Here is a 27450-nt window from a genome sequence, read left to right as displayed (position 1 = left end):
TTTTGTGCAAGCAGAGCATGGCTGATGGAACATTCCTGTGTGAATTTTCTCTCTGTGCATTTCACCACAGCACCGTTCAACACGGCCCATGCTGTCCAGGAGTTCCCCCAATCCTCTTGAGAGGCTTTGCAGGAATGTGGGTGAGGAGAGGAGAAAAGATGGTTGTGTGAGTTCTGGACACACAACATTTGCAGTGCTGGATTTACGTATAAGCTAAATAAGTTATAGCTTAGGGCCCCACTCTCTCCCCGCCCCCCAATATAATTCTTCTTAATTGTATTTCACCATTAATATACTTCTTCTTAATTGTAATTCAGTTCAACAATTACTTTGATAAAATACATATTTTGTTATGAGCAAATGGCTTTAGAAACTATTATGTCCATAAATTACCATATAGCATATATTTAACACACAAAAAAGCAACAATTTGTTGTTGACAAAGGACAGCTGGACATGTAAAGGGCCCCATTACCTTCAGTAGCTTAGGGCCTCATCAAACCTAAATCTGTTTGGAAACAACCCTTTTTATCTGGGTTGGGGTTTTTTTAAAGAGTAAGTTCATCAGGTGCAACTTTTACAATAATGCCTTAAAATGTATCCCCATTAGACTGAAGGACAGAAAACCAACAACTAATTACATATTGTGAGAGTAACATTACAATTTAGAAAGTTGCATATCTCTTTATAGTGCTAAACACCACATTTAATTGTGTAGCTGCTATAAGTGATCGTGATGCAGAGTACATGAAGGTTACACATTGGTGATACTGAAGGAACACAAAATGAAATTAGAATGATCCCGGCGGCATCACCAGAGGGCAAAGGGAAATGCGTCTTATATGGCAGAGTTCTAACACGCACCTGACCCTGTGCTGCTTTGAAATAAGTGGGTGAATAATGAATCCATAGCATGCTACTCTCCAGAGACTCTACCCCTCGCCTTGACAAGCTCTTTTATAACTTGATTGCCTGTTTTTGCCATAAGAGGCTGCTGTGATTGCTGAGCGAATATAAAGCTGGTGCTTATCTGTCATGTCATTGTTGGCAGATTGCAAACTACTTTTCTGGGAGACAACTTCATAGGTTGACATTTTCAGACAGATGTAGAAAGTGTTTTCTGTTAAACATTATACAGAGAGAGAGAGAGAGAGAGAGAGAGAATGTACACTGGAGTTTTAAAAAGCAAGCAAGAAAAAAAAAGTTTATTTAATCAGTTTTACTAAGCAACTAGCGGACTCCCCACCCCCCACCCCGCTTGTCTTAAGAAGGTAAACCATAAGGCAATCTGATCAAACAGTGAAGCAATCTGATAAGTGCGTTTCATTAGTCGGCTTACTGGATGTTGCCTCTTTCCAGGGGTTGCATTGCGATCTTGCTAATTGGCCCCGGAGAAGTATATGTGGGCCCTTTCAAAAGAGATAAAATGTATTTGCAGTTTATCACCCGATTAGCACCACAGCCCCCCCCCCATCCCTGTGTAATTGTTAGCACCAGCAGTTGAAGAAATCTTAGATACAATGGATTTGTTGATCGTTTACCTGATTGCATTTTCATAAATTTGTGAGTAAAACTGAGTAAAAGCAATCACTATGAAGTAAAAACATATGCATTTTCATTATGCCTGCACCTGCATTTTAGAAGAGCCATTCCATCCCACATGGTGAGAGAAAGGGAAATACAATTTTTGCAAAGCAAATCTTAGCACATTTACTTGGAAGCAAATCTCACTGCTGCCGATGGACCTTACTCCCTAGTAAATATGGCTAGGATTGCAGCCTTAAGATGGTTCTTGTCATCTGCAAATTACATGTGTATATTCCTTGGAGTACCTTTTCAGTCAGCTCATATATCTAGATCTAGATCTAGATCCAGTGGCGTAGCGTGGGTTGTCAGCACCCGGGGCAAGGCAAGTAATTTGCGCCCCCTAACCCGTGGATTTGCGCCCCCTAACCTGTGGATTTGCCCTAACCCCAGATGTTGCGCCCGGTGCGGCCGGCCCCCCCTGCACCCCCCACGCTATGCCACTGTCTAGATCTATATATTAATGTGACTGATTAAACCAGCATCCAGTGTTATTCTATTGGATCCAGATTTTGCCTTCTATGAACAGAAAGGCTTCTCCATGAAATGATTCTGACCTTGGAGAATGATGCCCTGTAACATAAGGAGCAAAATCTGGATCTAATTTATGATTGCTATTGTTGTTATTGCTAAACATAAGCTATTAACCTTAACATTTAGCATTTCCCCAGGGGAAAATGCCGGTATTAGCTATTCCTTTTGCTGAAGAGACTTCTGTAGGATTGGGTCATTCGAGTATGTTGGGAAATGAAATTAACAACCTAAGCACTTTTTTAACATTCACATTAGAATGTGAATAAGAAATGCATTCAAACTTTGAAAAATAAAGGAGCCTGACAAAGAAGAGTGATATCTGTGACACTGTAGAAAAACCATGTGGAGGAAAGTCTGATTTCCATGGTTAGTGGATGGCAGATGTAATACACTCCATGTAGCTGTATATCTGAGGATGCCATGATATCTGATTCCCATATGAACATGGAAATTGTTTATCGAATTACCAAGGTGGAACTCGCTCACATAAACACAATGATAAAAAGATACTGTAAAAGATCACTTGATACACGTGCTGCATTTCATTATGCTGCCAACAAAAGCATTAACAAGCACTCTCTTGGGCTTAATAATGCCTTGTTGTGGTCACATTTACTCTCCTGTTGACAAAGTCGAGCAGAGTAATGAGCTAAACTTTTCTTCGTGGTTGGCATTGTTTTCACAGATGACTTGCCTTTTTTCAGATAGCCACGATAATTAATTTTGGCTGTCAAGACTGTGACAACACCGAGAGGAATGGGGGAATGCCTTTATTATGCTTCATGAGGTAGTTTGAGACCTGACAACTACAAATGTAGCTGGCACATTTGATTACATAGAGAGCATTATGAAGGAACTGCTATTATCTTGTAAAGTAAATTATACCGCCTGACTATCATTAGGGTGCTTCACAAAAAAGCAACACTATCTGAACGTGTGGATTCTGAGGAGTAAAAACCAAATTACAGACTTTGTTACTAGGATATAAATTAATATTGCTGTGTGAATATCAGAATGTCTGGTTATTTCAGCTTATATTTATAGTATTGTACATGGATTGCTTTAAAATGTGGGTGGTAAGACCTGGCCACAGTGATGCATGCCTTAGTTACATCTAGACCAGGCATACCCAGCTCCCAAGAGACTGTGATCTACTCCCAGTATAAAAAAAACTGGCAGTGATCTACCCATTGTCATTGGAGGAAGGAGGATCATGCATGGGGTGGTTAGATTGCCCAGAGTTGTTTAGCTTTCCCCCCATAACTTTTTGTACACGATAAGGATCCTGTGATTGACCAAGTTCAGCTGGGGATCTACCGGAAGATCACGATCTACTGGTTGGACATCCCTGATCTAGACTAAGATTTTTGTGACCCACACTACATGAGGCTACCTCTGAATAATCTTCAGAAACTGCAGTTTGTCCATAAATGAGCAGCAATGGGATTGTATTGCATCTGCCTTGCAACACAGATTACCAGTGTTGCACAATTCAATGTGTTGCAGCTTCACACTGGAAGGCATTAACAATTAACAATTAACAGGACACCTCAGGGACAGCCTCTTCCCATGCCAAGATGCTTGCTGCTTATTCAAAAAACTGTATCCTAAAAATAAAACCCACATGCATAAAAAAATAAACTTCATCATCTAAAGCAGGCTATTTAGTTGTATTTTCAAGGAATTTCCTTGCATGTTTGTTTCTATCTGCCATTGGCAGCTGGATTTATGGGAAAGTAGTCAGGCTTACTGCATGTGCAAAACCTTAAAATTGTAATGATTAATGGTGTAAGGATTTACACCATCACCCTTAATAGCTTTTTAAGGAGCTTTCATGGTTTATCATGTCAAAATGCAACTTTCTTTTAAAAAGCCTGCCTAAATATGGATTTTCACAACAGAGTGTAGTGTATACGGATGCATTAAAACAAATAATTCTTATATTGTTACAAATATACATGAGAGAGAAAATAGAGCAAGGGTAGCCAAAGATCAGGGAAAGGTTGTGTTCCAATAACATCAGGAGGGAACTGTTTTGGATACTCCTGATTCAGAGTATCACTTTTAGAAAAAAACAAAACAAAACCAGCAGCTACAATTGTATATTAACCTCTCTATTCATTGTGCTGTTTTGTGGCAGACTGCACTGACTGAAGAAACCATTTGTAATGCCACCACTATTTTTCCATGGGTTGCACAAATCACTTTTAATTGTTCAGTTCCCATTGGCTATAGTCACCAATGTCAAGGACAATGGGATGGTAGTCCAATGACTTGGAGTCTACAGGTTCCCTAGCCATTAAGCAACACATTCTTCTAAGATGGGATTCTGGTTTTTTTAAGAAGTGCATGTGTTATAGGTGGTTTCTGTTTGTTTCAGATTAGTGATTATGGGAGATGCAGTCTATTTCAGTCCCATCACATGCATCATTAAAGTACATGCCTGCACTCTTGGAAACTGACTTTTCCACATTTTGTTTCTTGAGGAATACGGTTATTCCTCACCTTATGTGAAGGTTCAGTTTCAATGGTTATGCATTTGCACAAAAATCTCGTAGCCAAGCTCTTGGCACTGTCCTGCAGTTAGCAGGTGAGGGGGAGAGAACACCCCCAGCTCTTTTTGTGCTGGGTCTGCTTGGGTTACCTGACACTAGATAGGGCCTGTTTGCTGTGTCAGCTCCAAAAAGCTAGGGATGCTTGTGCTAGATCTTGCAGGAACTCAGTTTGACCTATGACAGGCATCCCCAAACTTGGCCCTCCAGATGTTTTGGGACTACAGTTCCCATCATCCCTAACCACTGGTCCTATTAGCTAGGGATGATGGGAGTTGTAGTCCCAAAACATCTGGAGGGCCAAATTTGGGGATGCTTGACCTATGAGGTCTCATAAGAGCACCCAAGATCCTTCCAGAGCCAGTGTGCTGAGCAGGCCTTGCCCAGAAAGCAAGGCAGAGAGCTTAATAGCTCTTTCCATGCCAGGTAAACCCTTTCATGCCAAGTAACTCCTAGCGGAACCAGAAAGAGCTTTTAAGCTCTCCACCTTGCTTGGGACTTGACTTGTGCAATTTCAACCAGCCCACCTTCAACTGCATGTGGTTGAAATCCTGCAAGTCCAGTGCACATAAAAATGAGGGATTGTTGTATGTATGTTCCTACCAGTTTATGTAATATTAGCCATGAATACCAAACAATTATATTTATCTTCTGAAACAGTGCTCAATTGCATAAAGACATCAACATGAATGAATGGATTACATCCCCAGTGTGCCAATAGCTATTAAAAGTTTGTCCTTTGAAGCAAATAATAAAAACAAATTGAATTAACTTTCCCATTCTCTCTGAAAGTCAGTTTTAGTCAGGGTTGAGTGCAGAAAATCTTGGAAGATTGTTCCAAAGATGATTATCCAAAGGTAAAGCAATACTCCTCAGACCAACATGTTTCATTAGAAGTATGACAGCATGAAAGCCAATATTATCCAGTGCACAGAGAGTTTTATTTGTGCCCCCCGAAGCCCTGGGTTCAAATGTGGCCCCAGCAATAGAATTGTGGTGTGGTCATAGCTATCTAAGCAGCAAAGCTCTATAGCACAGAGGCTCGTCTAATTTTTGTAGATTAGTTGGGGACTTTTTGTTGTGGGAAGTAATTCACAAATTAATTAATTAATGAACTAAACTGACAATAGCAGCAGTGCAGCTCTACTAAATCCAATGAGTTAAACTTCAGCTTGCAGACCTTGTAGCTTTCAGACAGAAAGTTATCACCTTCCCATGGACATTAGGACTTGTGTCGGGCTCTTTCTTTCACACTTTCCTTGTACTTGGAGAGTAAGCCCCATTGAACGCGGTGAGACTTACAACTGAGTAGACATACATACGATTTCACTGTAAGGTTATTGCTATTTATAATCACTATATGATCATTATATAACCCCTATTACAAAAGGAGCATCTCAGGTGCTCTGCTGATCTCCCAACATAAAATGCAGTACTTGTGACCCATCAAGCCAAACACAACACATTCACCATATAGTGGGGCTGGTCGGAGCTCCGAAAAACAATCCATTTTTGCTTCCAACCTGGGCTTGCAAAAGGAAAGAGACTGTCAAGCACCCAACTTTGTCAGGCCACAACATATGGCTTCTCTGGTGTGCTAGGCTCCATAGCCCACCAATTGTCCAGGACTATAATGAAGGATTGAAAAGCACTTTGCTCACACAATGATAGGAAGGAAGGTACACATTTAGGAATACCAGTTGCATTGTTGGCCAGATTCAGTCAAATGAGTGCAACTATGATGGTGACACGGTTAGCTCTGAAATAGTGGAAACATATGAGCCCTCTTCAGATATTCTGCATTCAGAATCACCAGAGAGGCATTCTAAAATACACAGGGAACCTCCTCTAGTACTGGAGACTCTCCACTTGATTTGATTTGATTATTTATATGCTGCCCATCTGACTGGGTGGCTGAAAAGTTTGACCTCTAACTTGCAGAAGGCAACTGGAACTCTGATTGTCTGACCATAATAGGCCGAACAATTGTATTCCACTATAAAGCAATATATAGAAGATGGATTATAATAAAAAGATGGGGAATAAATACCTGGTTCATCCATTGAAAGGTTACCGACAAGTGTAGCTATTATACACAAATATTGATTGATTGTGTTGATTTTGTTTTGTCGACAAATTGGTCCTTATAGTTAACTCTAATATATTTGCTTCTTTGAGTTGAACTGAATAGGACTGAATAGGAGCCACCGCAAACCCACACTTTACTGTATGGGCCATCATGGCAGCTGCAGGCTTCCACTAGCAGGACTTATTAGCTGCATTAGGGACACATGTGGCGCTGTGGTCTAAAGCACTGAGCCTCTTGGGCTGGCCGATCAGAAGGTCAGCATTTCGAATCCCTGCAAGGGGGTGAGCTCTTGTTGCCCTGTCCCAGCTCCTGCCAGCCTAGCAGTTCGAAAGTATGCCAATGCAAGTAGATAAATAGGTACCACTGCAGTAGGAAGGTAAACACTGCTTCCATGAGCTCTGTTTTCTGTCATGGTGTTCCATTGTGCCAGTAGCGGTTTAGTCATGCTGGCCACATGACCCAGAAAGTTGCCTGTGGACAAACACCAGCTCCCTCAGCCTGAAAATGAGATGAGCGCCACACCCAATAGTCACCTTTGACTGGACTTAACTGTCCAGGGGTCCTTTACCTTTACCTTTATTATAAGCCCTACTCTGAATATACCCATTGAAATCAATTAACCAAAGTTAGCAATGTCCATTAATTTCAGTGGGTTTACTCTAAGTAGGACCAACATTGAATACAATTCTTAGTCCTCTTTAAAACAAATCTATCAAAAGTAATGTGCAATGGTGACCTGAGATATCACAAGGCAGATATGAATTGCATCAAAAGCAATTATATGAAGCACAGGCATAAAGCTTCAAATTGTTTTTACACTTGAAAATTCCTGAGCTTATATTTGTACAGTGTTGACACAATATCATAGCCTGAGGCCAGGCATTTGTTATACACTTTATAATAAAAGTACACACTCTAAAAATAAAATCCATCAATCTTTCATAATTACCTGTGTGGAGAAATTAAAATATCAATCACATGGAGGGAAATGTGTCAGAACTTTAAGACTGTTGCATACTCCCAAATGATTTTCATAGCAGTACAATCCAATACAATTTTGTACATCCTTAGAGAGACTGACAGTTACAGTTGGATAAATGCTTGTATAGCAAGAAAGCCGCAGAACAAAAAAGTAATATCTTGCAAGTACTTTATCTGCAATGATTTATGGCTACATAAATACAGGCCTCGCAGACCAATGAAGAATGAGGGATGGCTCTCATTCTGACCTTAGCCACAATAAAAACACAAGCTTTATTTGTGAACTCTTTTACTAACTCATTGTCTCAGCCACTGTGAGGAACCACCAGGTAAAATTCCTGTCCAGTAAAGCTAAGTAAGATGTGTGCAGACCAGCCAGTAGTTCCATCTACTATTCTTCAAGTGTGTCATGGCCTGATCCAAGACACAACAGCAACCAAAAGGGGCATGGGTGGGTGGGAGATTTGGCAAGGAAAACCAGGTGCTGGGACCAGGGCAGGCTGATTTAAATATCCTGGGAGCGGACCTGAGGCAAGCCTACTTGCTCCGTCAGGGCCACCCTCATTTTTTTAAAAAAATAATATTTTATTAACATATAAAACACATACATTTACACAATACCCATACACAACACACTACCTTATTTTCATAACATTCAACATAGCTACATTATTCTATATAATACCTACCTATACTATACATATCAACATACCTACACACCTACCCCACACGGACACCCACCAAGTGACTTGACTTCCAGCCATTCTTGTTACGCTACTTTATTTTTCCAACTAGCTTAAACGCATTTCATTATTTCTTTAATCTCTTCTTCTATCTTGACTTTACTCTCCTTTCACTCTAAGTGGCATTGCTGCTTAGGGAATGAGATTTGACAGGTGGGCCCTGAATAGAGAAACTAGTATTGCAAGAAATTGGACTGGATTTTGGTACCAGAAAACAGCTTACACAAGCAGGCTACCACTAAGTAAAGAGTTTTGCACCAACATGATTGCTGCATTTCTGTATCTGTGATTGCTTCTAATAAGATGGTGTGTACTTATCAGATACAGCATACCAATGCTCCCTATTAACCTTTGTTGCCATTGGATGGGTGTGAACCAGTTAAACTCTGCAGCCATCTATTCTGGCAGTACGTGTCTGGTGGGCAAGGACAGCATTAGCAAGACCCATAGAATGCTGCATAGAATAGTGCAAGTTATTTTTGACACCACAGCTGCAGATACTGTAAAGGTTACTGAGTACTTAGTGTGACATTTTTAAAAGAAGGATAAAAGACTGAACTTTCGCCTTTAATCTGTTGGTTCCATGTCATCCCCGCTGCAGAATATCAGCAAGTAATAGCAATAACATAGCGCTGGCAGCCATTTTGCTGTGACTTTCCCAAATGCCTTTTTTTGAAAGTCAATTCATATTCAGTGCATATGTTCACTGAAGATTTTATGAAACTGGCTCATCTAAGACCAGTAGCCCCAATGGACACATTCAAAGTTGCTATGGAAAATTGTAAGGCACCTAAAGTAGAAATAAGTGTTTTTGTTTTGCGATTAGACTTTCTCTAATTGCTAGTATCTATCTTGATAGAGTAGAATGAGGCAATTCAGCTATCCCGCGAGCCTAATCCTAATGCACAGTTTGCTTCCGTACGATATTGGCTTTTCAATTATTGCACCACCTCTTATCTATTGAATTAGCTCCAGAATCTGGTGTTACATTATCCATCACATTTAATTCAGAGATTTCTAAAATTATTTGTAAAATCTTCTGGTAGTACTATACATGTAGACATAGGAATCCTGTTGGACTCCATTTCCTATCACTCCTGACCATGGCAACCATTCTAACATTGTGAGAGCAGCTGGTTTCCTGCATCTGGATTATAGGGTTCCAGATGTTCAAAATATTTGGACAAGATTTTGGTGCTAGAATACCCAGATTCTAATCTCAATGCAAATTTAGTTACAATGGTACCTCGGGTTACATACGCTTCAGGTTACATACGCTTCAGGTTACAGACTCTTCTAACCCAGAAATAGTACCTCGGGTTAAGAACTTTGCTTCAGGATGAGAACAGAAATCGTGCTCCTGCAGCACAGCGGCAGCAGGAGGCCCCATAAGCTAAAGTGGTGCTTCAGGTTAAGAACAGTTTCAGGTTAAGAACGGACCTCCGGAATGAATTAAGTTCTTAACCCGAGGTACCACTGTATTTAAAATATTTTTTTATACCACACTTCAACAGAAAGTTTCAGAGCAGTTTGCAAGAAAATAAAACATTATTATTATTATTATTATTATTATTATTATTATTATTATTATTAAAATGCAGCTGAATAGCAATGATAGCACAACAGTTAAAAGCTGTAGTTAAACCATTTAAAATGGAATAAAGAGGTATTTTTCTGGTTCCAAGAAAATGAGTTGTGTAGTTCTAAAAGAGATCACTATCTACTGGGACGAAATGCTAATGTTTTAATCCTTATAGTGGGAACAACAAGGTATTTTGAAAATCTGACCATCAGGCTTTTGTAAAAGAACAGGATATTGCACATCCAAATAATGTGTTGTTTTAAGAAATGGCAGAGGGGAAACTATTGCAATGTCTTGGAGATTTTTTTTCTAAATTTGTGCCCGTCAGGAGTTTTGCCAATCAGCCAATCAGATGGGGTTGGGATTAGATGACCCTGAGACTCCCTTCCAACTCTGCAATCCTCATTGTAAAAATGAAGGGGAATATGCTCTTTTTGTACATTTTAAAAATGTGAACACTACTGGAGCTTAAGTACTTATTCCTAAATAACTCCTATGGGAGTGCAGAGCATTGTTCACCTGTGCTCAAATGTTGGCATGCAGCCTTAATCAGCAGCTTTTAAAAAGAAGTTGTTGTATTTAATTCCAATGCAGTTCCTAAGCGATAGTTTCCTAAGCAGAAAAGTGTATTTTAGACTGAGCCACAGTATCAATGAGATTTCAATAGCTCCAGGACCATAATCTAACCTTGCCATCTTCTGGACCATGTAGAAGGATTTTCCTTTCCTTTCCTTTTGTCTTACTAAGAGCAAAGCTGCATTCCTAAACAATTTACTAGAGGGCAGGTCCCATTCAACTTCCCCCAACCAAGTATGCTTTTACTTAAGGTTTTAATAAGACAACAAGTTTTTGAGAAAATGATTTTTTTTTAAAGAAAAACAAATTTTCCAGTTTGAGTAGTTACTCATTAGAGCAATAAGAAATAAATAAACAGGGATAAAGCACATCCAGCAGCACCTGTTCCAGACTGTTTCCCTAACTAAGACAGTGCTTACCTATTAATGTTTAATTGTTTTTTAATTATTGCTTTTGAAATATGTTTTTAGCTGCTTCTGTTTTATCAGGGGAAAAGGCAGGATATATGGTAAATATAATTATAGATTCATAGAATCGTAGAGTTGAAGGGACCCTGAGGGTTATCTCGTCCACCCCCTGCAATTCAGGAATCTCAACTAAAGCATCCATGACAGATGGCCATCCAACCTCTGCTTAAAAATCTCCAGGGAAGGAGAGTCCACCACCTCCTGAGGGAGTCTGTTCCACTGGCAAGCAGCTCCTACTGCCAGAAAATCCTTCCTGATGTTTAGTTGGTATCTCCGTTCTTGTAACTTGAAGCCATTGGTTCAGGTCCTAGCTTTCAGGGAATGAGAAAACAAGCTTGCTCCATCTCCCATGTGGCTGTTAGAATTCATGCTCCATGATTGCAGTCATGGGATTGTTGTCTATCACATGACGGTGTATGTTTTGACTCCACAGAGTGGGAAGTGACGGAAACAGGATGTTTGTGTTACTGTGTTCCGTGAAGTGAGACTATTGTTCTTTGTTCATTTTCTCTTTGCTGTCTGATGCTAGAGAGAGAGGGAGCCAAGTTGCAGTGCTCCGTGTGTGTTTATATGTAAATAAAGTAGATTAGCCAAAATGCTGAGTTGCTGAGGTCTGTTATGCAAGCTGTGCAAACTCTGTGGATCCCTAAGTGTGCCGATGTCTGTTGGCATCGGTCGCTGTGATGTTCGGGCTGTAGAAAGCTTATGAAGCTCCCGAATGATCAGGAGGATGGAGAGAACATGCCAGTCGGGCATGTGTCTCTGCCAGGGTCCTACTCGAGTGTAGGACAAGCTCCTGTCAGTGGCAGACCTTTCTTATTTAAATTAGAATCATTCGTTCATGCCTAATTTCAGCAGGGGGAGGACTGATGAGAGGGGAGCCTACAGGTACCTTGGAGAGCACCTGCAGGTGAATATGTGCACACCACACTTGTGACAACTGTTTAAAACAATCAGAAGGAGAGTAGACTCTGTATTCAGTTCCTATTTCCCCATAATTACCAGATCCCTAGGCTGGGTGTTTGACCCTCGCTTGCAAAACTTCCTGAGCAAAACATCCACTCTTGATCACATCCACTCTTGATGTTTCTTTGCACAGCTTTTTCTGTGTATCTTTTATATTCCTGTGAACTTTTGACTCTCTTGTGCAGATTGCTTAATAATTTTAAAAGAACTAAACGGAACGCAATGGATGGAATTCAACGTTCTGCATGTGCAAGCATTTCAGCTTGCCAAATGGAATTATTAATCTATCTGCTCCCTCTGCATACTGTTCTGGGAGTTCTCCTCCCTCCTCATCAGTCAATTCCAGGATGCGTTGAGTAAGGAGAATGGGGGACCTTCACTGATTGAGCATGTGAGGTGAATCCCTCCCAATGGTTTGTATCCAACTAAGTTCCATTCAGAGTACGCCCACTGAAAGCAATGGGAGTTAGTTACAGAGTGGTCATGTGTTCTGGTGGACTTCCTCCCACCCTTTCAACACATGTTTAATCCCCATCTCTTTTCCTGCCTTCTTGTTTTTCCTCCAATGACCTCCACTCGCTGCCACCACTGCCAGATATCTTACATTCAGGTTTCAGATACTTTCACTTTTCTGACTGCCCTGGTGAGTATTGACTGGCTTGTTTATTTGATCCATATGTGTTGAAAATAAATTTTCAAGGAACCTCCAATATAACTAAAGTACTGCTACCTTTTGTCCCAGCAGAGCTCTTTTTCCTTTAAAAAACTAAAAGAAAAATGCAGAAACTTAGCAGGCAAAACTGTCATCACAACATCTCACAACACCTACTTTTAGAAGACAAATCAAGGACACTGCACTGTTTGAAACTGAGGGAACTTTACATTTTTTTAACAGCACATAAATATTGTAATTAAATTATTTTTTTTTAAAAATCTCTCTCTTTCTCTCTCTCTCTCTCTCACACACACACACACAGAGAGAGAGCGAGAGAGAGAGAGAGAGAGAGAGAGAGAGAGCTGCTATAGGTCTGGTTTCAGGCACAGTTGTTGCCTGAGCGATTATGATGACAGTAAGGTAAAAAGGTAAAGGGATGGTTAAGTCCAGTCAAAGGTGACTATGGGGTGTGGTGCTCATCTCGTTTCCGGCCAAGGGAGTTGGCGTTTGTCCATGGACAGCTTTCCAGGTCATGTGGCCAGCATGGCTAAACTGCTTCTGGTGCAACGGAACACCATGATGGAAGCCAGAGTGCATGGAAACACTGTTTATAATCAAAACAAAAAAAATTCCTTCCAGTAGCACCTTAAAGACCAACTAAGTTAGTTCTTGGTATGAGCTTTCGTGTGCATGCACACTTCTTCAGATGCATGCATGCACACGAAATGCACATGAAATGCACTTCGTGCATGCACACGAAAGCTCATACCAAGAACTAACTTAGTTGGTCTTTAAGGTGCTACTGGAAGGAATTTTTTTTGTTTTGACTATGGCAGACCAACACGGCTACCTATCTGTAACTGTTTATAATGACAGTTGTGTAGACTGTTACATTTACAGTCATACCTTGGTTTTTGAACAGCTTAGTTCTTGAATGTTTTGGCTCCCAAACGCCGCAAAGCCGGAAGTGACTGTTCCAGTTTGTGACCTATTTTTGGAACCATACGTCCAACAGGACTTCCATGGCTTCCAGTTGGCTTCAGGAGCTTCCTGCAGCAAATCAGAAGATGTGCTTTGGTTTCTGAACATTTTGGAAGTCAAACGGACTTCCGGAACAGATTCTGTTCAACTTCCAAGGTACAACTGCATTTTTAATAACTGTTGCAAGCCTCTCTTCATTCATATCCATTTTGTTGCAGGGAGGAGCGTACAGCCTGCAGTGATTTATGTTAAATAAAGAAGCCGTTGGTTAGGTGATATATTTATTATAATGATACTTGGAATGACTTCTTCCTTTCTTTCTCAAAAAGATATATCCAAGGAGCATATAGTAGTAACAGGACTTGTAAAGCACAGTTTGGAAAACACCATTCTAGACTGGGTGAATCTTCAAATGTGCTGATTTACATTATGCCACATGGAACTTCCAGTTTTGTGATCTGATCTATTTATGACTAGTTCAATATTGTAAAAAGCCTTCAGGCTCAAATGAATAGGAACATATTAAACTACAACATGACATTCTAGTGAAATGTGATTGTTTGCCTCAATAATTCTCATTCACTCTATATTGAAAAAGGATGTGTCAGCATGTTGAGGGAAGAGTAATTAAATTAGAATAGAGTGACAGCCAAGAGTAATACTAATAAGACTAAAATTGTAAAGCAATATGGTTAATGTTATGCAAATTAACATAATGAAAGCACCATTGCATTCTTACTGGTGCTCGAGAGATGCTTACTGCAATTTTCCATGGACTGTTTAGTATAGTTGAAACAAAAACTATTGGTTTAGTATATGCCCATATTTCAAACTGTTGGCACAACTTAAGAACACATAAAAAGGCAAAGGTACAAAAATGTAATAGATATTTAATTGCCTTCTGTTTTCTGTAAGAACAACATTAATTTAGTTAGTTGCAACGTATTTTGATAGGAATAAGTTCTGGTATTCAATCTAATCTAGGACAACATCCTCCAATACTGAAATCCCCTTTAAAAGTCAGAGAGATCTAATCAGTATAATTCCTGATTATGTGTTGGGAGACATGAAACCTTCCAGGAACACTTTGTGTTCTTGTTACATTTCATTCTATGAACTGTTCACACGCTGCAGTGCTTTGATTTTATGAATGTACAGAAGTTTCATAAACTTTTGTATAATCATAAACTTTTTTGTATAATCATGGAAGTTGGTTATAGGTACTTCATAGTTTCCTTATGCACTGAATCAACTGGCACTTTGAGGAGGTTGCGATAGACTCCTCAAAACAAAATCCTTCAGAAAACATCAGCTACTACAACAAGTGTAGTCTTGTCAGCTCTCTTAGTAAAATTATGTCAGGGTGCTCTGTTATTGCTTGCCTCTTCAGTGGTGGAGGAATGATCAATGAGTTTATAAGAACAATATTGCCCCTAGGAGGAATGCAACAAGAAAAATATTTAAAAAAACAAAAAAAAGGACTTTCAGATCCAGAGTTGGACTTCACCAATTGATGAAATAATAATAATAATTGTTGTTGTTGTTGTTTAGTCATTTAGTCGTGTCCGACTCTTCGTGACGTAATAATCATCATCATCATCATCATCATTATCATTATTTCCATTACACCTTTCATTGCCGTGTGATCTCATTGTGGATTACATATTAAAAGCAAGTACATATGCCATAACTTATAATTGAGTTGGTTGGATGTCACAATAAAGCATAGCTAATTGTACAGGTGGGCAACCTGCTGCACTTATCTGTGTGTTCTACAGATCAGTTACATTAATTGTGAGACATCGGTGTTATATGCAATATAAGGTTGGGAGGGGAGAGGGGGTAATGTGGTAAAGCTTATATTCTTTTACTTAGTGTATGTGTGGAGTCTGTGTCAGCCTCCCTTGGGTAGGTTCTCTTTCTATTTGCTTGCTATCTTTCTTTGGCAATGAGAGAGGTTGGGGTGGCCTAGGGTGTGGTTGATTGTCTTTGGTTGGCCGCAGTGGGATTTGTTTGTGTGTATTGGGTGGGTTGTTGGGTCAGGTTAGCCAGATTGATTCGCATGCTGCCGGTGGATTCTTCTTGTATTGTTGGGCTGTGCATGTTGATAAAGGGGAGCCATACCAACTGAAGACGTCCTCTTCTATTTGTCCCCATGTCAGTTTCAGTCTGTTAGTTAGCTTTTCTTTTTCTTTTTTTAAACAACTTTTTATTCAAAATTAAAACAAAACATATTATCCAGAAACATATCATCCTTATTTTTTCCCCATTTTTCCTCCCTCCCCCTCCCTCCCCCCACAGAACCCCCCACCCCACCCCCCAACTTCCCTCAGTTCCAGTCTTTGGTTTCTCTAAAAATGCTGTTTTCTGCATGTTACACAGTTGTATAAATCCTCAAACTATTTAGTTGATTATTATCAATAAAAAGTTTGTGAATTTTTATTCAAAACCAGCCAAGGAGTCCAGTTCGCTTTGTTGTGTCTTCAAGTACTTTGTAAAGGGTTCCCATTCATCTTTAAAGTCACAGTTATCCTAGTCCCGTAGCTTGTATGTCGCCATTTCTGCATAGTCCATCAATTTTTCTTATCATGATTCTTTTTATTGGTTACCTTTTCTAGTGAGCTGCTTAACCTGCTGCAGTTATGTGGCCTTTAGACTAATTGCTGGAGATGGAGCACTGCTCCCAAGATCGCTACAAAACACTTTGAGGCAGTCCCTCTCTCTCCCTGAACTGAGAGGAGAGAATGAACTGACTTAAACATAGAGGTTCTTTCCAGTGGAGAAAGCTCAGCCCACACACCACCCTTCCTGAGATGGGATTGTGAGGACGGTGAAGGATTTTGACAGCGGGGCTGGCCAACCCACCTGTCAACCATGTGATGTCATAGGGATGTCATGTGATTTTCCCTACCACCTTTCAAACTTGTCCTATGGAGCAGGATAAAGATTTGGCCCCCAGAGCTAAAACGTTTCTTACACCCCTGGGGTAAATTATGGTTTAAACTGGCCCATTTTCTCACAATTCAATTCAGAGAGGTAATAAACTGTGGTTGACACCCTACTCGTCATACACATGTGCTATGCTTTATTTTGATGTCACAAGGCACATTCAGAAGACCTTGGCATTTCAAGCAAGATTTTTTTGCAGTGCACACATACCTCACAACTTTTTTTTTACAGGAGTGCTTGAGGAGTTCTGTCTTTATGAGTGTCTATACAAAAAAAATGGCCTGATCTTCACCTCTAGGGCTTATAAAGTGATTGAAAATGAGCTACCCGCCACAGTTTGCACTTCTCTGAGTATTGCAGAATTGTATCTGCATTAGTGTAAATGTATCAACTGATGTGTTTAAACATGTATTATTATTATTTTAAAGCCAAAGATGTATTACATAGTATTTTGAGATTATTATCTCAACAAAGAAAAAACAACCCCAAAACCCACAAGCTGTTATTTAAATGGAAGGGAATTATGGCTAAACATGCGAATTTAATTATGTGTAAAAACATGAAAGTGACAAATTAGATCACCCCTTTATTTCTCACACAGGCTGAAATTTTATGAAGGAGATTAAGCTGCACTTCTAAATATTTATTGAAAAATTACTTATTTTCTCACTCGTCTCTGAATGATCACTGCCTCTGTGTGCCCTTAGGGCTTAGGATATCTGCAGCCACCATGTATTCACGGTGTATCTTATATCTAGTTCTGGGAAAGTATATAAGGAAAGATGATATGCTGGAATCCCTTCCAACCCAAATAAAGTAGGTCACTTGCTTAAATGAAAGTTAAAATTAGAAATATTGAGGTTTAAAGGCAAGCCAGGCTGAACAAACGGTGTTGTGACATTTTGTAGTGTAAGCTTTAATTATTCAAAGCAGAATTTTCAAGCCACTTGCAACCTGTCTCTAGAACAGCTGTAAGAGCCATATTGAAGATGAAGGTAAACCTTAAAATCAATACTTGTCAAAACAGTTGTGATATCAAGTGTCATGTTTTGGTTGAAATAACCCCACTGCATAGCAGTTTCCACTGCAAGTTGTAATATGATAGGAGTGCAAAGGTAAGCTGATATCATGGAGTTCTGAATTCTGCTGTGCTTTACAAAACATCCCATTTCTGTTGAGAAGTAATAAAGAGTATTTATAGATTTTTTTTATTTTTTATTTTTTTGAGGGGGAGGAAAAGAATCACAAAAGACAAGCTTGATTTATTGCCCCATGAATTTCTCTTTATTTAGTTTGATAAAAACAAGCTACAGTGTAAAATAACCAAATCGATTCTGTTCCAACCCAAACAGATTTATGAATACAAATCGCAAGTAGTAAAACAGTGGTAACATAAAGCTGATTGCACTGGCAAAGTGTACAGGGGGTGGGGGTGGGACAGAGGAAATGAGGGAAGGGGCATATCGTCTCCATCCCTGAATTTTATAACCGATTTCCTCATTGTGAGCACCTACTGTTGGATCTCATGGTAGGAGCATTGTGCAGGGTAGGATGTGTGTATGGAAGAGTTGCTTGAGGAATTCAGTCTTTGTCAATTCTGGCATGAATTGACCCAATCCATGCCTCCTGGATTTTACTCCAATGGGGGCAGATCCACACCATACATTTAAAACACATCCAAAGCACGTGACTTCCTCCAAAGAATCCTGGGAAGCATAGTTTGCCCCACTCAGAACTACAGTTTCCAGCAGCCAGAATAAATCACAGTTCTCAGATTTCTTTCAGAGAAGTCATGTGTACTGGGTGAGCCTTAAATGTATGGGGTGGATCTGCCGATAGTTGGATTAAAATCCAAACCAGCTAATAAATCAGAGGGCATTTTAATTGAAGTTGAGTATTAGAAGTCAGCACCTGTCAGGGAACTGACATCGGAGCTAGAGGCGAAGGGAGGGCTCTCAGATGATGCCGGAGAAGGGCCCAGCAGGGAGAGAGGCAGCTCAGCAGAGGGGGAAGCAAATCAGCGCAACACCAGGGATAAAGGGGGGCAGATGGGGGAATCGGCGAGAGGGCTCCAGGACTCTTCACTGGACATCAGCGGGGAGAGCGCAGGTCCTCTGCTACCCACGCCCTCCCTGCGCAGAAGACTTCCGCGCAGTGAGAGGAGGAGGAGACTGGGCGTCAAACAACTTTTATGTTGGAAGAGGTTTAAGAAACGCCCACTGACGGATTCTGCTAGCGACTGAGGCAGCCACGGTGAGAAGGGCTGTCCGGTCAGAAAGGTTTAACAAGGCAATGTAGCCTGGAGAGGTGGCAGCTTACGCACGAGCAACCCATACGCATTACAGCACCCTTGAGTTTTCTGTTTGTTTTTTTTTTGTTTTTTTTTAAATGTTATTGCCTGAAACTCTGTAGTACCCAAACAGTAATGGCTTTCTGGCTTTCTCTTGTTGTCCAGGGGATTGCTTATGTTCTACAAAATTTGCATCTGTTGTTTTGTTTTTCTCAGTTCAAATTCAAATTAGCTTTCTAGAATGCCTTTTCTTCCAAGACATTATGCCCTGTCCTGTATCTTTGACTTACAAAGGGATACGTCTCAATTGTTTCCCAGTGGGCAGGCAGATTCTTCTCTCAGGCTCTCCCCCGGCACTTATGACTAACTTAGGTCTCTGGGAAATTGAAAAGATAGTAACAGAGTGATACCGAGGGCCTGGGAGGCATCTCAAATGAGAAAACAATGCCTAATCAGCAGTTTCATTTCATCCAAGGAAAGCTTTCTATCTCCCTGATATGTGTTATAACACAGAGAAGAAGGTAGGCAGAAATCCTCACAAAGCAGCAGCACTACAAAATATAGATGAAGAAATTGCTGAGGGTAGCACTAAAGGAGCAATAACTATATAGACCAGGGGTAGCCAACACGATGTCATGGGCTACAGCTCTCCAGTGGTCAGGAATGATGGGAGTTGTAGTCGAAAGCATCTGTAGGAAGAATAAAACTCATGAAAACATTTTTTTACCCTCCCCAAACAAGGTTTCTTTTTAGACATTGTCCTATAATTATTCTCGTAGTTATTGGAGTGGAGACAGCATGTATAAAGTGATAAAGTATAGTTGTTCTGGGTGTAGATGCTCTCCTCCATCAGTAGAAGTTAAGTGGTCAGAGCTTGTTCATTTCATTTCTTTTTCTTTTGCTAGCTTCCTGCGATTCAAGCTATGTAGTTCCGCTTGCTCTCTTCTATTGCAATCAAAGGATTTGAAAAATGCATCTCTGTTTTATGGTAGGCTGGGAATCCTTCCTCAGCCCCCCAGCTAATCTAATACTCTATTAAAAGCATACTAACGAAATGAAAAAGAATGTGAGAATATTTTGGTTAGTTTGGTGATTATATATGTTAACACCCTAAGGCACCATCTTCTAAAGAACATGGAGGGAGCCCAATGTGACGTCCTGACGTCACGCTCTGCACATTCGACCTCAACAATTTGGGGGGGGGGCAAAGAGCCTTGGCCCCCCCTGGAGCCGATGCCTATGTTAACACCAGTCTTTTAGTGTGATGGCTAACAGACTTGACCTTGAATCTAGAAATCTGTTTAATCTTGTTCTGCCTGCCCACATCTGCTTTGCAGTCTGAAGAAAGCCATTCCTCAAGCCTTCATGAGTGGTGTATTATATATCATTCCCATTCCCATTATTTGGGTTCTGACTGACACAAGTCTTACTACAGAAGACTAGAGAGTACATGTTTTGCGGGCAGAAGGCTCTGGGGTCAGGTACTGCTATTTTGCTTTGTTTCTCAGCAGTAAACTTGTGCACCTAAGATCTACAAGCTTCATCTATCTTGCAGTCATACCTACTTGAGTGCCACTTTGAGTATTATAGCAGCAATGCAGCAACCAAAAGGATGAGGCACCTCTATATACGGCCAGCTGATGGGTGAGGCATCCTGGCTCAGAATTTTAGACTACCATCAAAAGGCAGTTTATTATTTTTTTAAACCAAGATAGTAGGAGGTTCCACTTGGTTTGTATCCTCTGCCTCAGGCAACAAAATGTTTTGGGCCACCTCTCCTTGTGCATCTGCATGGCTGAGCCTTTGATAATACAAGAAGATGCTTTCAGTGATTCAAGCCAGTGTTCATATCTCATGTCTATACCCGTCGCTCATGAAGAAAGTGCAAAACAAACAGTTGGAACAAGCTGGAGTACGTTATGCCCAAGGGGACAGTTACATATAGGAAATAGACAGTGACTGAGTATAGACACATTTTTAAAAAAACCCCATATAAACAATAATATTGACCAAGCAACTACAAGTGGCCGTCCAGGTTGTTGCTCACCTCATATCAGCCCCAAACAGTATTGTCAATGGTAAGGGATGGTGGAAATTATAGTCCAACAAAATCTGGAGGGTCACAGGCCCCCCATCCCTGATTTGAAGCAAAGGAGGCATAAACTGTGTGTTCCAGTAAGACCAGATTTAGCTATGTGTCATCCAACAGTGTCACACTAGAGCTAAGATTATCCAAATGGTTATTTCTTGCAAGAAGGTTTCATAGAATGAAGATTCTGCTACTGGCATTAGTTACTGTATAAGATTCAGACACACACTCAATGCTATGGCAAATGTAGGATCAGTATTCAAACAGACTGTGGCTGCAATTGAAGCCAAAATTAAGTACCCTTAAATCCATTGACTTGAGCTGGCTTTCTCAGTCAATTGATTAAAATTTCATTGCTTTCAATACAAGTTAAACACATTATATATTTGTGCCGGATTAATCATTGGCTGTGTCTAGTACTAAGGTAAACCATTTCAGAGCTATTATTAGCACCTCCTGCCAGATTTATCACTCTAGAAATTATGCAATGTAAGGTTTGGGGGTGGGGGAAAGAAATCAGTGCTTCTGCACTGGGATGAGAAACACTTTGGATTTGTTTCAGTTCTACCATACCAACATAGTTCTGTGTGGCTATGTAGTGGCTATCTGTGTCCCCAATGGTATTGTGTCCAATGTGTTTCATTTTCACCAATCCCACCCATTACAAACCTGTGTCTGGTTGGACAAATAGGTTGTTAATGCTCTGCTTAGTTTTGCAGGGCTGCTGTAACTGCCCAGTTGCTATCGTTTATGCTGCTGCTGCTGTTGTTGTTTAGAGAATCTACTCTTTCCTTGGAAACAGGGGTGCCAACTATAGGGGTCACATACACTGGGCACCCATAACCTGGGCTCAGGTTGGCTCCTCTGCTTGGAAAAGAGCTGAACATTACCAAAATTCAGACTCTTCAAGGAAATGTATTATTGGTTTTTTTCATACCCAGAACTTGTTCCTGGTGCCAGGTATAAATACTGAAATCTTTGGAAATTTTTAGACTATGTATCAGTACAGTGTGTTGCTTTCCTGTGGCACATTGGAAAGGTTCTCTGAGTTCCTTGGGAGCAGATCTATATTTCTAGTAAAAATCAAATAAGGAGCTGAACAGAATACTATTACGCTGCTTCACACAATTTATACTGCAATCCTAAATGCATTTTCTTGAGAGTTAGATGTCCGGAGATACCACCCTAAATTTCTATACAAAATTGTATTTATCTGATATCTTGAATGTTTATTTCCTAAGGAACAGTGTTTCATTATCCTAAGGAACAATTTATTTGTTCTAAGTGAAAGCAGAGAAACAAAAACTTATGTATATGTATACTTATTGCACAATGAAGTCTCAGCCAATTAAATGCTATTTGTTTTTATTCTGTACATTCTACCTTAATAAAATCTATTCCTCTTCTTCATCAGTGCTGCCTAGCCATACATGCGGCAATCCTGGCGAAATACCAAAAGGAGTTCTTCATGGCACAAGATTCAATATTGGAGATAAAATTCGGTACAGCTGCATGTCCGGCTATATCCTCGAAGGCCATGCTATGTTGACATGTATCATGAGTCCTGGAAATGGAGCATCATGGGATTTTCCAGTTCCATTTTGCAGAGGTAAGATTTCTAGCATGAACCTTGTGAAACCTATTGTGAAATAATGATCTGAAATGAAGATGTTATTCATAGAATGACCAAACAAATGACCAAAACATAATAATATATATGTTCCACGTTTGTTGATGTGGTGTGGGATGAGCCAAGACTCCATATTATATTGGTTCCATGGCAAAGGAGAATCGCGGAAAATAGACTGGCTTGATGCCTGAGATTTTCTCTGCTGAGCAAGGTAGGAATTTGGGAAATGCTTTCCAGCACTGACTGAGGCCAAGGGCTGTGTGTGACCGGTTTTCACAGGAAAGAAGTCTTCCCTCTGGTCCGCTCCCTAAACCATGACCCCAAGATTGCACGAAATTGGTTACAACTGTGGGCAACCTCCAGCAGCTAGCACAGCTGCTGGCAGAGGAAGTGATGTCACACAAGACAGACACACCAGGAGGACATGAGTGTTACAGACTTTTTCCAGCTAATATACTTCAGACTACTCACACACTGCTTTTTTGCTAATCTACCTAAATATTTTTAGACAGCCAAAATCCCTCAACAGTGAGTTCATTTCAAAATGTTATTAAACTTAGCTAATGGTACCATTTATTTCAGCCACTTAGGACTGCACAATATGTCATGACAAACTAATATGTGGACCTAGGTACATTACATATTCTGTGAGAGGAAACAACAATTTTCTTTCAAACTGTGTGCATATTATAGTCATCTGGTGCATGTGGACTGGGACCAACAGCATTTCACTATGTATTCTTATAGATTTCTAGTTAACATATAGCCCAATATTGTTTCTGTTTCATAGTTTATTGGATACTACATCAATTCATACATAACTTTATTTATATGCTGCATTTCCACAGTTCAAACCATGCTCGAGGCGGATTGCCACATGAAAAAAAGACATAACTGCAACATAACAAAAGTAGTCATAAATATTTAAAAAATACAAACAGAACAATTCCCACATAAATCCCAAGCTATAAAATAAAGATACAGAATCAGAAACAACCCCCAACAGCAGAAGCCTCCAAACAACACCCCAGCCCCAGAGTCTGTTCAGCAGATTCAGTTTTTTGTAGCTGGAGTCAGTCAGGGCCCAACTCTTGCAAGCCAAGTAGGGAAGGTCTGCAAGGCAGGGAGAAGTCTTCCAGGATTTACAGCCAAGATGGATGCCAGAAGGTGTCTGAATCAACTGCAAATACACCTTCTAATTCTGTAATAGGCAAATCCTTGCTGTAGCTTGATTCCAGTGACCCAGTTTTCCCATTGCACATTAAACATGGCAATTATTCTGTTGCTGTTTTTGACAAGCGCAAGCACTTACACTGATAAAAACATGGTGGCTGTGGAGATCATTATTAGATGGGATCTTAGGGTTCTTAATCAAGAAACTATCCTACCGAAAATAGTTAAAGAAATTAGTTTATTCCTAGAGTTACTATCATTTGTAGGATTACCATTATTGGGGCAGCACAATTCATTAGCATCGATCAGAAGCAGCTGGTTTCAATCTGGTACTCCGTGTGTGTCTCTTTGTGAGAAATCAATTCTGAGTTTAAATATTGATTTGACAAGTAATGTATATATCATTCTCTCAACTAAGGAAAGATATTAGCTTATTGTGAAAACAAAGAAGGTGTCAAACGATATATTACTTAGGATGGGGTATGAGTACAGTATATTGAGTGTTGTCTACCTGAGGAGGGGCAAATATGTCAATTCAGTTTCTCTTAGTTTCTAATTTTTCCAGTATTAAAATCTGTTGTCCACATTTCCAAAGCAATTTGTGATTTTTTTTATTTTCTCCTGAAAATTCACCACCATTTTCATGCTAATTTCTCCTAATAAACACTTTTTTGTATTCAGTGTTAAGTGATCAACACATTTTTGCAAGGCATTTTTCTTGATATAAAACTTTATTGAATGTTATTTTCACTAATATATGCATTTTATGCACTCTTTTTGCTACACATTGTTCGTACATATTGTTTGGTTCAAAAACTGGATTGCAAAAGGATTCAGGGTTTCAGTTCATGTATTTGTTTGAATAATGTGAATTAAAATGCAAACAAAATAAAATTTCGCTCCCATCTTCAATTCTAGCTGAAATTAAGCACTAAGCAAGCATGGGTTCAGGCTGCCTTCAGTTTAACTGATTTCAACTGGAAATGAAATTAATTGGCTTTAGAAGTGCTTCACTCTTGCTGGATCACATAGCTTGCATTGTAATATAGTTCACATATACATACTGAAATCTGGAAAAAAAATGTATAGTATTCTTATAATTCCTTTCTCTGTTAATGTTGCTGAGTCATACAAATCAGGATTATTTTGCTTATATTTGAAAATGGTTAACTTTTCAATTATTTTGCTTAATACTTAAAACTATAATAGTTCCTCTTGTTAAGTAATTATAAATGTGCTTACTAAACAAAACAGAATTGCAATTCAAATTGCCTAAACTGAGAATATCTATTTCCAGGGTGTTATTAGTGTCCTGCAGTGGTTTCCAGTAGGCTGTTTCTCTAGTATATCCAAATTCTCATTAAAAAGAGAATCAAACAGGAGTCCTCCCCTATCCTTAGTCATTTGAAATCTCCCCCCCCCCAGCCACACCATTACATCACTTCTCCTTTTCTTTCCCATCAATTTTTATTAAAAGTTTTCAACATAAACTACAATTTAAAAAATCACACTTATCTAGAAAAGAAAAACAGAAAAAGCAAGAATAAGGAAGGGAAGGGAAGACAGTAGAGAAGAACCAATGCCCTTTATCAAAATTATTCCACACACAGAAGAGTGAACCATCCCAGTTCTTCCACCTGGGAAATTCCACCTCTTCCCACAGCCTCCCACCCTGGGATATCTTCTCTTCCCTGCCCCTCAAACAGGGCCCTTCATCTTCATTTCAGCGCTTTCATTTGTGCATCATCCTTAATCCAATTATGTCTGCCAATTATGTATGTAACGATTATTTAAAATGTTCAGAGTATGCACTCCAGAATAATATCCAGCTATTTCTCCATTTGCTTGACAGTGTTTTTACAACCTTCATTCCCAGTCTTCTCGCATTCACCAAAAAAAGGTCCAAAATAAGTCCTTCAAACTACAGTCTCTCTAGCAGTCTGCAGGTGCTTCCTAGGTGCTCATGGGAAGACAATCCTTAAAGGTCAATGGAAGCCTTGGAGTAAAGAAAAAATAATAATGTTTCATAAGATGGTCAGCATATTTGTCTTTAGTACCTTAGCTGTAAGAGAGGATACATGTAAAGCTTTCCTTTACTTTTTCTTCAGGCCATATTTGATCTTTCAATTATGAGCATTAGGTTGCCTTTTTCTTAGAGGTAGCAGAAGTCATCTGGATGCACAGATCAATGCCATGGCTAATATGTAATTATCTACATCAGTGCAACAGCTTCCTTTGAACGTTTCCAAATTCTGCGAGTTGACTTGATGAATTGCCAGATTGGCCCAGATATGTATGATTTAATGATAGCAATGGGATGTTTTAAAATGTCAGTGCAGAACATATAATTTCAATAAATGGCTAATAAAATACAAACAATAGGCTACAGATGTCTGAGGGCAGAGGTCTTTAGAAGTAGCTGTGACTGCTTTACTTTTTTGTTTTGCTGAGCTAAGGAACTGGATCACTGTGCATATTTATTTATTTTTTAAATCCCCGAGAATTATAGAAAGATGACATCTAATAGAGAACCAGTAGTGACTTTGCAGATACTTTTAATAAGGCTTAGTAAATAATGTATGGTTCATTTGGAGCTGTCTAAAGCTGCAATTTCCTTTAATTGATAAGCCTTACATAATGTGGCTGGAAATGACAATATGTCACTTGCAAGAGCTTTATAATATGCCAGTCAAGTTTTTAATTGTATCTGTTCTATTGCTGGTGATAAATTGCAAGGGAAAGCCACTGAAGGAACAGGGGAGAGGAAATCCTGGCACTTCTAATGACTCCCTCATGTTTTGTAATACTCAAAATATGAACTATGTTTCCATCAGTTACATTGCAGTACACCAAAGTAAAATGAATCTTGAAATGTTCTCTCGAACTAGGACCATGCAGCATGAAATGAGACTGAGCAGAACAGTCTTAATAATCTGAAATAAGGGCCTAAATCAGGGGTCAGCAACCTTTTTCAGCCGTGGGCTGGTCCACAGTCCCTCAGACCATGTGGAGGGCTGGACTATATATATATTTTTTGGGGGGGATGAACGAATTCCTATGCCCCACAAATAACCCAGAGATGCATTTTAAATAAAAGGACGCATTCTACTCATGTAAAAACATGCTGATTCTTGGACCATCCACAGGCTGGATTGAGAAGGCGATTGGGCCACATCCGGCCCCTGGGCCTTAGGTTGCCTACCCGTGGCCTAAATGGTCCTCAAGACCTTTGTGCCTTGAGAGCCTTTAATAAAAATGATCTTGGACAAATTTGGTAAAAGAGGAAGATTTTATTAATACATTTGCAAATGGATTGCTGCCTCATGAAGAGCCAGCAACCACAAGGATCAAGAAGTTACACACAAGTTGTAAAGCCTCTAAGTCCCTCTTCCCCCTCCCTCACAGAGAAGGTGTAGAAAGTCCCAACAGGTAACAGCACCCCTATTTCCCTCATCAATCATAATACAAATACGGTAGTTTCCATAACGCATTTTAACCACAAATGTTCCATTGCCACGCTTCACCTTTATCTGACCTTTTGTACAAGTGTCAGTTTAGCAACAGGTGTTAACCACAACATCATATGTCCGACCTTCATACCTCGGTCCA

The 27450-nt window shown here is 39.8% G+C and overlaps 1 protein-coding gene across 3 annotated transcripts in view; it reads left to right on the top strand.

Moving 5' to 3' along the window:
* Positions 1–27450, top strand: part of CSMD1 (CUB and Sushi multiple domains 1) — a 939172-nt gene that overhangs the window by 457748 nt on the left and 453974 nt on the right. For all 3 annotated transcript variants that reach the window (XM_077926388.1, XM_028722385.2, XM_077926389.1), the window contains one exon: positions 22453–22647. In XM_077926388.1, the coding sequence (XP_077782514.1) occupies positions 22453–22647 (195 nt within the window). The remainder of the gene's footprint in view (positions 1–22452; positions 22648–27450) is intronic.

Source organism: Podarcis muralis, chromosome 3 (assembly GCF_964188315.1).
Source record: "Podarcis muralis chromosome 3, rPodMur119.hap1.1, whole genome shotgun sequence".
Classification (NCBI taxonomy): Eukaryota; Metazoa; Chordata; class Lepidosauria; order Squamata; family Lacertidae; genus Podarcis; species Podarcis muralis.
The sequence above is the reverse complement of the archived record's forward strand: the minus strand, read 5'-3'. Positions and strand labels throughout refer to the sequence as shown.